Raw genomic sequence first — 12,514 nt, forward strand, 5'->3', positions numbered from 1 at the left:
CTTTCTTCACAAGGGTAAAATATTAGTATCACATGAAAACTGCGATTCCTATTTGTCTCCAGTTGTTATGGTCTTGCTCTAAGTTGTCTTCATTAGAATACAATGGGGGACTTTCAAAATAATTGATCAGACATTCAAAACTATGCAGATGCTGTTCAGGAATGTACAAACAAAAAAAAAAACCCAGTGTGTTTACTTGAGGAAATTTAAATGCACAGAACTATAAAAGTTCATGTTTAGATCTTGAGGTGCATATAAATAGATTATATGAATGAGATTTCTTTTGAATGCTTTTTCTTCAGCTAAATGCTCACCATGCAAGTCTATATGTAAGGTTAGTGTAAACTCACCCGTTGGCCAAGTCACGGTAACTATGCTCCTAACTTGAATAATTATTTTGTTATTTATTAGACTAATAACTTTTTGGCATTTTATATTGTGTGCACTCAGAACTCACTTTGTTAAGGTTACATCAAAGATTGACCTCTGTTGACAAGATTAAATTGAAGTAATTTTCTCTTAGAGCTTAGTAGGTAGAGTATTTGTGTTGTCAGCAAGCAGGACTTTATCCTCTTTCCCCTGGGCATTGTCTCGAATGCACTGTCAAAATGCCAGATGGATTTCCTTTAATATTTTTTTCTCCATTTTTTTATTTTTCATTTTCCTTCTATAACCTTTCAGCTGTCACACACAATAACTTCCTTGGAAGGAAAGTGCCCAAAAGAAGATATTGTATAACAGCTCTGTTTAAATGCTGATCTTTTTCTGTAGTATTTTTGAGTTGTATGTATTACCTGATGTTTAATCCTTATGTGATGGTTTAGCCCAAATCACCACACAGTTTCTCGCTCACTCTCCCCCTCCCCAGGGGGATGGGGGAGAGAATTGGGAAGGAAGGAGAACTCGTGGGTTGAGATTAAGACAATTTACTAAAATAAAAGGGAAAACTACAATAATAACAGAATATAAGGATATCAAAAATATACAAAGTGAACAATATGTGTTTTCTCACCACCCGATGTCCCAATGACCGATACAGCCCGTCCCGAGCAGCGATCACGGAAACAAAACCGAGCAGCGAGCAAAGGAGCAAAAGGGGGCCAGCAAGGTAGGGGGAACGATGCCAGCAAAAACAAGCAGGAAGGATGGATGCCAGGAAGGCAGATACCCACCCTCGCCTGCCCCCACTTATATACTGAGCATGACGTTTATGGCATGGAATACTCTCTTTGGCCAGTTTGGATCAATTATGCTGTCTGTCTTTCTCCCAGCTTCCTGCATCTGCAAATTAGCGAGACTTGGAAAGCAGGACGGTGTCCTTGGTCTCATTCACAACAACTGGTATCATCAGGGTGTTTATGAACATTCTTCACACACAAAATCCAAAACATACCAGCTACTGAGAGGAAAAATTAACTCCATCCCTGCCAAAACCAGGACACCTTAGAACTTGCAGGACTGTCTGAAATAATGTTGTTTCTGTAGCTTTCTCACTTGCAAAAAAATGGCCAGCAAAGCAAACCCAAAACTCCCCTAAATAAAACAGAAAGAAACCCCAGGAAAATACTAATTGTCTATAATGCTGTAAGGACTATTTTATCCTACAATTTGCTTCAAAAAAGCCTACACAAATAATATTATTATGTATATACTTGTAGAATTGAAAAGAGAAAACACAGACCAATAAATCAGTGAATGCTAAATCAACCAAAGAAACAATCAGTCCTAAATTGTGAAACGAGTGGTTTCATTTATTTAGAATATAGCAGATTTTAATACTTGGCTAGCCTTGCCACTTACAGAACATGATGGAAGAGGATGTCTGCTAATTATTCCTTTGGTAAAGGAAATAACTCACTGAACAAAAGGAAATAATATTCTTTTAGAGGTGATTGCCATGTATATTCTGACACTTAAAATTTGTCCATTTTTCCTACCATTTCCAAAGCATGATAAAACTTACAGGCTGGGTAAATTTACATCCTTGAAATCACTAAGTCTGTATGTGAATTACTGTAGAAATTATTCCATGATACATAGCTTAAATTCATTTAAAGGAGAAAAACATATTCCTGGGTGTTTTAGTACAGAATCTTTTATCCTCAAAGGTATTCACCTTTTGCTTCAAGTGTAATATTTAAATACAGTTTTTATTTTAAATTTAGGAGTTAGTGAGTGCCTTCAATGGTGGTCTTTAAAAAAAAAAAAAAAAAGAAAAAAACAAAACACCCAAAAAACCAAAAATCCAAAACACATTTGATTTCTCTGACAATCCTGATAAGACCTATAAAGTCAAGAAGCAACATGAAAGCAACACAATGGCTGATCTCTACCTCCAGTAGTTGTGGAGGTGGTGTTATGTTCAACAGAGAAACAGGAAAACAAACTCATGTCTTTAAGGACAAGAAGACAAATGGTTTGTAAGCAAGATGAAACAATCATCCTCACCCTGCTGGAACTGAGCTGTCCAGGAGGCATGAAGAGAGAGCTGATCGTCAAGAAAGAAGCATGAAATATATAATTTTACTTATCACTATACTCCCAGGGGATGGAATATCAGCCTTTCCTTCAGGCTCAGATGCAATCTAATATATCATGGAGAAGCTGCACAGATTACTTCTTCCGTGCTTTGAATTGCAGTAGAATTGCATTTTACAACAGTCATTAGTGCATGGTTTAATGTTGGAAGGAATATTCTATTTCTTACTAAGATGGGAAATACGAGTTGGGCTTTCAAGTCTTCTGCCAACCGTCTCTGGCTCTTGCAGAAAGGGTAGACTGAAAAAGCTGCTGTCACATGTGGGCGGCAGGCATGCAGTGCAGTTAATGATCCGTGATAAACCTGGATAAGAAGCAGAGATGGAGAAGATTTCTCCCAGATAGAACGAGAACTGGTGTTTCTTGGAAATGATCACGTTTCTTCATCCTTTTGGTTTTTGTACAAGAAGAAACAAATCTATAACAGTAACAATCTCCCCAACGGCATAGAGAAGGGTAGCATCTGTGGGGTTGTTGGATAGTTCTAATAACTTTTGGAATTACTTAATTCATGAAACTACAGCTTTAGACAAATGATATCTCTACTCTTTACTTTATCTGTGGCTCCTGGAGAAGGAAAAAAAAAAAAGAGACTCTTGTTTTTTTTTCTCTGAACTTTAGGATTGAATAGCTGTACATATTCACAATATGTGTGCAGCAGATTATTTGGCTCATCTCAATATAAACAAATTAAAGTAAAATAAGGTCAAATGTTTAATTGTGTCAGATTAATTTCTATTAAATTCATTTTCAAATACTGATGTGTCTCAATCTTTGTTATATGTGATTAATGGTGTGTGGAACACTGAGTTTGTCTGAATACTTCTGTCAATACACAAAGGGTCCTCAAAATTCAGCGAATATAGAGTGACTTCTTTTGTATTCTACTTTTATCTAAAATCTAAACTACAAGTTGGCCATTTTGAAAAACTAAAAACTAAAAGAGCAGGATATGGAAAGCTTACTTTCCAAGTAAGCGTCCATTTAAGATACTGGTTAAATTATCAAGCATTTTAATGAAGTGTATAGATTGTAAGATTTTAACTAATTCTTATTTAGTAAACTAAGCTACATATCACAACAAGAAAGAGTGCTTGTGAAAAGCTTTTTAAATTTTTATACTTACTGGTCTGTTTTAGCTTTATCAGTGGTATAATATATTTATCATTGTACGGGTTATATAGATATGTATGATCTAGAATGCATAGATTTATGTCTAAATATTATTTATATTGATTTGCTCTGAAATGGATAGTTAGGGCAGAGACTCATTTAAATCAGAGATTCTTGAAAGACACTCAACTTTACTCTCTTTCAATTAAGAAGCACATCACAAACTGTTGACAAAGGTTAAGGTTTTTTAAGGGGTTAAAAAAGTAGTCTTCATTGTTTGTTGCCTTCAAAGCTTGATAGAATCTCTGGTTAAACTAGGTCATAAAGAAATCAATAATTTTATCTAAATTCCTTTTGCTTATCTGGTTATAGTTCTGTACAAAATAGGCCAAATACTGTTCAGGAATCTGTAACAGGCAGACAATAACTTATTGTTGAAAATAAGTCACTGTTAAGTTTATATATCCATATTAAAGTATATATAATTTGACAAAACCTACTATGATGTGCATTTTTAAAACTCAACGTAAAGTGGATATTTTTCTTTAGGAAATGTCATTCATATGCATTGGGTAAGCAACAATAGCTCTAGTTAATATTTCGGTGAAGTAAAAACACTTAGTTTTTCAAGGCCTGATAGCACTGATAGCAGTTCTTGAACTGATGGAAATAAGCTAAATGGAGAGATCATAATTAAATAATTATCCAGGGAATTATTTAAATCTAGAAAGATTTGTATTTAAAATAGTGCATACATTTTTTTAGTTCAGGATGTTTGCTGGGCTACCGTTAACTTTTTCAGGGCATTTTTTTCTCAGGATCTGAGGTTATAGGGGATTTTCTTGAGATATATTGATAAATCCAGTTTCTGAAATGTCCCTGTAGCAGGAGTATAAAAGGAATCTGAGAGATTATAAAAATATCTTGTTTGTCTATTCTAGATGGAGTACATGTAAATGTTAATCAATGGATTTATAGATATGTTAAAATATTCAAACTTCATATTTTTATGCTGAATGTGAATTCTCAATACTGAATGTGGATTTCTGTTGCAGTATGAATACTTCAATGCTGTGCTCATAAATGAACGAGATGAAGAAGGAAACTATCTGGAGCTGGGGAAGGAGTTTATTCTAGTGCCAAATGACCACTTCAATAACTTGCCTGTGAACATCAGTCTGAGTGATGTCCAAGTACCAACCAATATGTACAATAAGGGTAAGAAAAGAGCTGTTTTATTTAATCATTCTGCTGGCTGAACATAGGAACTTCCTTGCTTTTAAAGTGAAACTGTTAACTATATATTGTGTATATGTTTACCAGTTTGCAATTAAACTGGAATTTCAGCAGAAGAATGCTTCAAGTATGACAATTTTGTGATATTTTTTGTTCTGTGGCAAAGCCTTTAGCAATTTAATATGGTCAATGATTTGCATATTAGACTTCATAGAATCATAGAATCACATGGTTGGATGGGACCTGTAAGATCATCTAGTCCAACCGTCTTCCCACTACCATTGCTGCCACAGCTACTAAACCATATCCTGTAGCTTCTCATCAAGCCGCCTCTTGAACACTGCCAGGGACGGAGACTCCACCACCTCCCTGGGCAGGCCATTCCAGTGCCTGACCACTCTTTGGGAGAAAAAGTTTTTCCTCACGTCCAATCTAAACCTCCTCTGGTACAACTTGTGGCCATTTCCTCGGGTCCTGCTTGTTGCCTGGAAGAAGAGGCCAAACCCCTGTTCATCACAACCTGCCTTCAGGAAGCTATAGAGTGCAATGAGGTCTCCCCTGAGCCTCCTCTTCTTCAGACTAAACAATCCCAACTCTCTCAGCCGCTCCTCATAAGACTTGTGCTCCAGACCCCTCACCAGCTTTGTTGCCCTTCTCTGGACACGTTCCAGGGCTTCAATGTCTTTCTTGTAGTGAGAGGCCCAAAACTGAACACAATACTCAAGGTGCGGCCTCACCAGTGCCGAATACAGGGGGATGATTACCTCCCTGCTCCTGCTGGCCACACTATTTCTAATGCAGGCCAGGATGCCGTTGGCCCTCTTGGCCACCTGGGCACACTGTCGGCTCATGTTCAGCTGAGCATCAACCAACACCCCCAGGTCCCTTTCCTCTTCACAGTCCTCCAGCCACTCAGCTCCGAGCCTATAGCGCTGCATGGGGTTATTGTGGCCAAAGTGCAGGACCCGACACTTGGCCTTGTTGAACCTCATGCCATTCAGCTCAGCCCAGTGATCCAGCCTATCCAGATCCCTCTGAAGGGCCTCCCTACCCTCAGGCAGATCAACACCGCCACCCAACTTGGTGTCATCTGCAAACTTACTGAGGGTACACTCAATCCCCTCGTCTAGGTCATCAGTAAAGATATTGAACAAGATGGGCCCAAGTACTGACCCCTGGGGGACACCACTTGTAACAGGCTGCCAGCTGGACTTGACTCCATTAACCACCACCCACTGGGCACGGCCCCCTAGCCAATTCTTTATCCAAAGAAGGGTATACCTACCCAGTCCACAGGCAGCCAGTTTCCCTAGGAGAATACTGTGAGAGTCCGTGTCAAAGGCCTTGCTGAAGTCCAGGTAGACCACATCAACAGCCTTTCCTTCATCCACCAGTCTGGTCACCCAGTCGTAAAAGGAAATGAGGTTGGTCAAGCACGACCTGCCTTTCGTGAACCCGTGCTGGCTGGGCCTGATCCCCTGGATGCCACTCATATGCCGACTTGCATATATTCTGCCATAGAATATGGTAGAATACATTTACTCTTATGAATTATTTTCTGGAATCTCTAAGTCAGTTGAACGGGTCTTAAATTGTCACTTACAAGTTACATTCTGTCTTTGCTGAGAGCTAGAAGTGTCTTTGAAAGATACAGGGTAGATGGGCGGGGGATATGTTGTTAGATTTATGCTCTGAAGCTTCTGGGAATAATTCTAGTTGTATATGACTGTATACACAGCTGCTATGAGTTTTCAGATAATATTTAGAAGGAATAAACTACATTTAAGATTTCTGCTCCCCTATTTGTCAAGGGTGCTGGGTAGCACATAGCACTAACAAATAGCTATGTTAGATATTAGAGGTGATGGACTGGGCTCTAAAAATTGTGAATGCAACTGAACTCAGGTAGGCGCTTAGTCATTTTCCTTTTGCCACTTCCCTTTGATCAGGCAGCAGAATTTTGTAATTTTACTGTGCTTATGCAGCATCCTTCTGTTTATTTTTCTCAAGCCAGTAGTAAAAGAAAAAATAAGAAGGAAAGGACTAAAGTTTCGGAACAACATCTACAGTGTGTTTGTCATTGGTCTGTTAGAGAGCTGCCTAATCTCATTATCTGGTTCCTCTTCCTTGTTTTAACTATACCAAAAGACAGCTAAACATACATTAAATGCTTTCCTTGTAATACATTCCAGGCTAGCAATTGTTGGTAATTCATCCAAGGATATTGTGTAATTGCAAATGGAAGAATTAATTCAGATAGGTTGGGCTGGTAAGAGAAGCAATTAATGACAGCTACTCTTTGAAGTTTTGAGATCTTTGAATCTTGAGAAGCCAAAAATAATAGAGTAATGTCTTAAATTAGAGATTACAAAATAACAAATCTTCCTAGAGAGTATTTGAAAGGTGGTGAAATGATTAATACAGGATATTTTGAAAATATTTGAAAAATGCTTAAAGCTTCTAAAGCTACCAATTTTTTTTTTTTTTTGTGCAAGTCCTAATATTTTTGTAACTGATGCCGTCTATAAATTAATGAATTCTAGAACTGCTACGGAGGGGTAAAAAAGTATGGTTGCAAAGGGATATAGGCAGTCCTGTTTTTCTGGAAAAGGACAATAACCTGAGTAGTTAGTGAGAATAGTAAAACTAAAGGACCTTCAGTTACGTGATAGGTAGTACTGCTGTGTATAAATACATTCTTATATGCTGATTAATTGAAATTAAAGCTCAAAGTCAAAGAGTTTATTGCATCTTGTTTTGGCCTCTAATGCAGTGACTGAGTGTACAGATGGGGAAGATAGAGCTCTGTGATCCCTGTTTCCACTTTGTCTAATTCAAACCAGCCAAAATCATGCAGCTGCAGAAAAACATTTTTTATCATTTAAATGTATTCCAACTGCTGAAATCTGTTTTCTTTCTGACATTATCCTTACACACAGACATGATAGTCTCGGCTTGGAGACTGACAATGTCTGGGAATGCTGCTCTTACCAGAAGATGATGTATACTTATATCTTTCCTTGCCCATCTCTTCAGTTCTGTAATGTGGAGGGGTGATAACAAGTTAATTAAATCCTAACCTGAGGGCACAGGCAGTGGATATTGATAGGTTTGCAACAGAGTGTCTGCACAACACCATTTCTTTAGAAAACACCTCTAGTTCATTTCCACGTTGTGGGGTTTGTTTTTGGTTTTTTTTTTTTTAATTGAATTACTAGGCAAAATGACAGCCCAAACTCACAGTTGAAAACAGACAAGTGTGATCATTGAATATTTAAACACAGGACTCTCAAGTCAGCATAGAAAAATGACCTTTTTATTTGTAAGCTAATTCTAAGGGTTTTTTTCTTTTGTTTTGTGTTTTTTAGTTGTAGAGGTATTGATGATTTGCAATGAGTTCAGAGGAGAGTCACAGGAGTCATCAAGTGGTTTGAAAATGTGCCTTAGACTGAAAGACTCTAGGAGCTCAGTTTATTTAGCTTATTCAAGAGATGATTTAAGAATTAATCAGTTAATTACTTATACCATGCTCTATAATCTTGTTGCCAAAGATTTAAAAAGATCCAATGGCTGAAATTGGGTTCTGTTATTTTGCAAATTGCACAAATGTGAGCTCAGTTAAGGCATGGGGGGTTGTTTGTGTGTGTTGTTTTGTTTTTTTTTTTTTTTTTTTTAAATGAACATAGTTAATTATTATAACAATTTACAGGGTTTATTAGAAGGATGTTGTCTCCGGTCCATCATCTCAAGCCCTTAATCCAGACCAGATTCTTTTTTGTTTGTTTTTGAACTAATACATAGTCTAGAATTAGTTTGGGGAAAAACTTTGTTCTGGTCAGCTTACATGACCATAGTGACCCCTCCCAGCTGTAGAATCACTAAAGTGAATGTTCATAGTCCCTAAGTAGGCTCTAAATGAGATTAGCTTAAAAAAATCATGGGACATAAATATATTGCTGTTCTTTATGTATCTTCTGGCTCTTTCAGCCTCTGCATAGAAAAGCTTAAAAATATTATTGGTAACAAGAGGACTAAATAATTCCTATTCTAAGGAAATCATCTAGTTTAGAATCTGAAAATAAAAAGCAAAGCACATTTCATGACATTTAGTTAAATCAAGAAAGCTAAAATACCATAAATATCAAAACTATGAAATTAAAATTGAATGTGGAACATTTTGAAAGGGAAAATAAGAGCCACAAAAAAGGCTGCTAACCTAATTTGTAAGCATACATGTAACTCTGAGTACAGATTTGCACGTACCTACTATAAATGTAGAAGGAAAAGTAAATTAGTGGAGTTAATAAAGAATCACAATTTTGCATTTTGATCATCATTGTAAAATATGAAGAACTGGTCTGATTATTGATGTGCTCTTATACATTTCATTCCTTTCTGCACACCCCTGTCCCCCAGTTTCTCAGTATCTTACAGTGCACATCAATTAATGTCAAAACCAGAAAAGTTTCTGTTCATTAGAATATGAAGCCTATGGGGCTCAGAAAATACTATTTCAGCATTCCTATGTTCATATACAGAACAGGAATTCAGAAAAAAAAAAAAGAGTGGGATGATTGTGATTTACAGATAAGCGTGCTTATGTCTGTCAATAGAGAGAGACCTCTCTCAGCTTTAGGTTGTTTCACAGCAAGACTGATGGTCCTTTTAAACTACAGAACATTTTGATGGAATTGGCCTCCTTCATTTTTCTTGAAAATGACTGCTCATGATAATGTTTTGCTTTTGAAATGTTAAGCACAGATCGAGACTCAAAATCTGTCAGTGCATTCTGTTTTTTCTCTTTAAGTACAAAGTGTATTCATTGCCCATAGCCACAGGATTTGCAAGGCAGTATCCTTGAAAACAATGGATATATAATTAAGTAACAAGTTCTGTGATAACTGTCTTAGCAAGCAGTAGCTCTTTCTTCCATCCACAGGTTTGGTAACTGGCAATTATCAGCTGTGTACAGATTTCTGACAGAAAGTAGGGAAAAGGATTCGTGTGTGTATCTATATATATATATATATATACACAAACATAAATGAAAAAGGAAGGGAGGAAGAAAGTTACTTTTTCCATGTTAAAAGGAAAATGTAGTTTTGGTAAATACAGAATTGATCTGAATCCACTTTGGACAATGCAGTACCAAGGCAGAAGTCCAGGTATGAGAATAGGTGCCTAATTAAGCTGCTGTTCTTTTTTTTTTTAAATAAAGTTTGTTTACATGAGTTATATATTAGCACCAAAGTGAGTTTTCATATCTCTTATTTTTTATCTCAATCCTGTTCTTTTAGAATGTAAGTGATTTGGGAGATGCTACTGTCTCAGACGTATCTTGCGTACATACTTCCATAGGTGTGCCTTCCAAAGATACTCCGATATACCTGTCAACCTATCAATTGGTATATTTTAAACAACTGTTGTGGAAGAAACTAATGATAATGAAAAATGATCAATGATTTAAACTTTACATAGTTTCAACACTTGCTTTATTACTTTCTGAGATGCTGGTAGTATATTTAGAAGAACCTAGGAATGTGACATATAATTAAAAAGTGAGCAGTTGGAATGTGGGCTAGGCTTTCTGGCAACCATCCGTGGAGAACATGGTTTCTGGCAGTAGGATTGCCACTGGGAAAAGGTAGGATTCTATAAGGGATTTATGTACACAAGGGTATGATAAAAGAAGGCTTCAGAACACTCAAATCTGATCTTGCAGATATTGAGAGCATATAAAAGTAAAAGAAAAATAGAGTAGTATTTCACCTTTTGTTAGTATGAAAATCTAGTCTTAAATTCTTCAAATCCTACATTCTTTGTCCAAACTACATGCTGTATCTGAGCTGAATGAACCTATTCCAGTTTTATTTTTCTAAGTCTGCATTACTTCATATTTACCTATAGTTGTGGACAGCAATGACATGTTTTCTGCTATTGAGTTTACACTTAGCACTTTTTTCAAGTTCTTGGAAGACACTTAGGAATACTTGCCTAAATGTGGATTCCAGAGGAATGTAGATGAAAACGAAAACCAGGGTGAGGATGAATGTGTCTTGGTGATATATACTCAGACAGTTCTAAAATATGGGATCTGCTGAAAAGTGAAGTATGGCATAGTACAGTACCAGAAGTGACACACAGCAGGATCTCATCTGCTTATGTTAGCATTGCGTAAAATCTCGGAAATTCGAGGATGTTGATAAATACATTATCTCAACATCAGCTGAAAACAACTCCTGTTTTTGAGCTTTTGCAGTTAGTCTTTGTTTATATGATAAGATAAACTTTACATTTGTAGTTTGTAGAAAGGGGGAAATCCCAGGTTCTCTTTTCAGTACTTCAGAAACTTCTAGATATGGATACTCGTTGCCTTTTCAACTATCCTTCTATTGCACCTTTCTGTTTTTCTCTTAGGTCCTCAGAATTGCAGGCTTTTGCACTTTGCAGATTTTACTTTCTCATTCTCCTAGTGCTCTTGGTCATTAAAAAGAGTTAGAATAATTCACTAACAAACATAACTGATTATCTAATTTAGCTGGCACTAAATTCTCGTTTATCAAGTACTGGTGTAAACCAGAGAATTGGACTCCTTGAAGTCAATGAAATTATTGTTGCAAAATCAGTATTAGACTTCAGTTGCTTCTTTCATCCGTAGGAGTGCAAACAGGCAGCTACTTAGATATGTCACAGCAGACACCTACCTGTCTGGAAGACTCTTTAATTCTTTTCTATGTCTGGAAAATTACTCCAGTGTTTCTTGAATATTTCTAAGACTTTAATGTTTCTAGAATAACTGTAAAGTGAGTGTAAGAATTTGTAGTGATTTATAAGGACAGTTGGTGTACTATATATTTTCTCAAAAAGTGTCAAATCTTTTGTTTAACTATGTTTTGTTGTTACTAAAAATTAAGTAGTTAGAATTTTGGATTTTTAGAAGTTCGGTGTCTACAACCTGTGACTGGGAATCAACAGTAGGTAGTATGATCCTTGGGTACGTACCTCTATAATTTGATTGCTTTGAATATATTTTTTTTTCACATGGGTAAACAGATCTCATTCAGACCCCTAGATACAAATGAATACAATGAAAAGTGAAGTGATGCAGGCCTTTTATAGTAGAAACAGAATAATAGAATTAAATGGGTTCTAATCACAGCTGGATACAAAAAACTACTCTGCCGTTACTGAATTTCTAGAGTAAACATGCTCAGTTTCTTCACTGTAAGAAATTTAGATCTAAAGAGAGACTTCTGTACCTGAGATATTTTTCAAATATGAAATTATTATTTATTTCTAAAACTCCTATGTCTCATAAAATCTTCACTATAGGTCTGCATCCAGATTTGGTCTGGAGTAAAATACTATGCACACAAGGAAAACTTTGCTAAATGTTCTTGAAAAATGAAGATGTGTTTTAGAGTGAGGTAATTTTTTCTTTCGTAGTTAAGTATCTGCTACCTCCATTTCCTTTCTTTGTCTTCCCAAGAAGAATCAAAAAATGATTGTGGTTATTCGGGCCTAGTTTTGTGCTGACTCTTAGGTGAACTTGCATAGTTTTATCCTTGCACTATTTCATTTGTTCCTATTTAGGCCTGTATTAACACTTTCAGAACTGCACATTGCA

At 36.4% G+C, this 12,514-nt stretch overlaps 1 protein-coding gene across 1 annotated transcript in view; it reads left to right on the forward strand.

The window, feature by feature from the left end:
• CACNA2D3 (calcium voltage-gated channel auxiliary subunit alpha2delta 3) overlaps positions 1-12,514 on the forward strand; it is a 432,124-nt gene that overhangs the window by 165,256 nt on the left and 254,354 nt on the right. The window contains exon 6 of the mRNA XM_086755496.1: positions 4,707-4,869. Within this exon, the coding sequence (XP_086611622.1) occupies positions 4,707-4,869 (163 nt within the window). The remainder of the gene's footprint in view (positions 1-4,706; positions 4,870-12,514) is intronic.

The sequence above is a fragment of the Chlamydotis macqueenii genome, chromosome 10, assembly GCF_036417535.1.
Source record: "Chlamydotis macqueenii isolate bChlMac1 chromosome 10, bChlMac1.mat, whole genome shotgun sequence".
NCBI lineage: Eukaryota > Metazoa > Chordata > Aves > Otidiformes > Otididae > Chlamydotis > Chlamydotis macqueenii.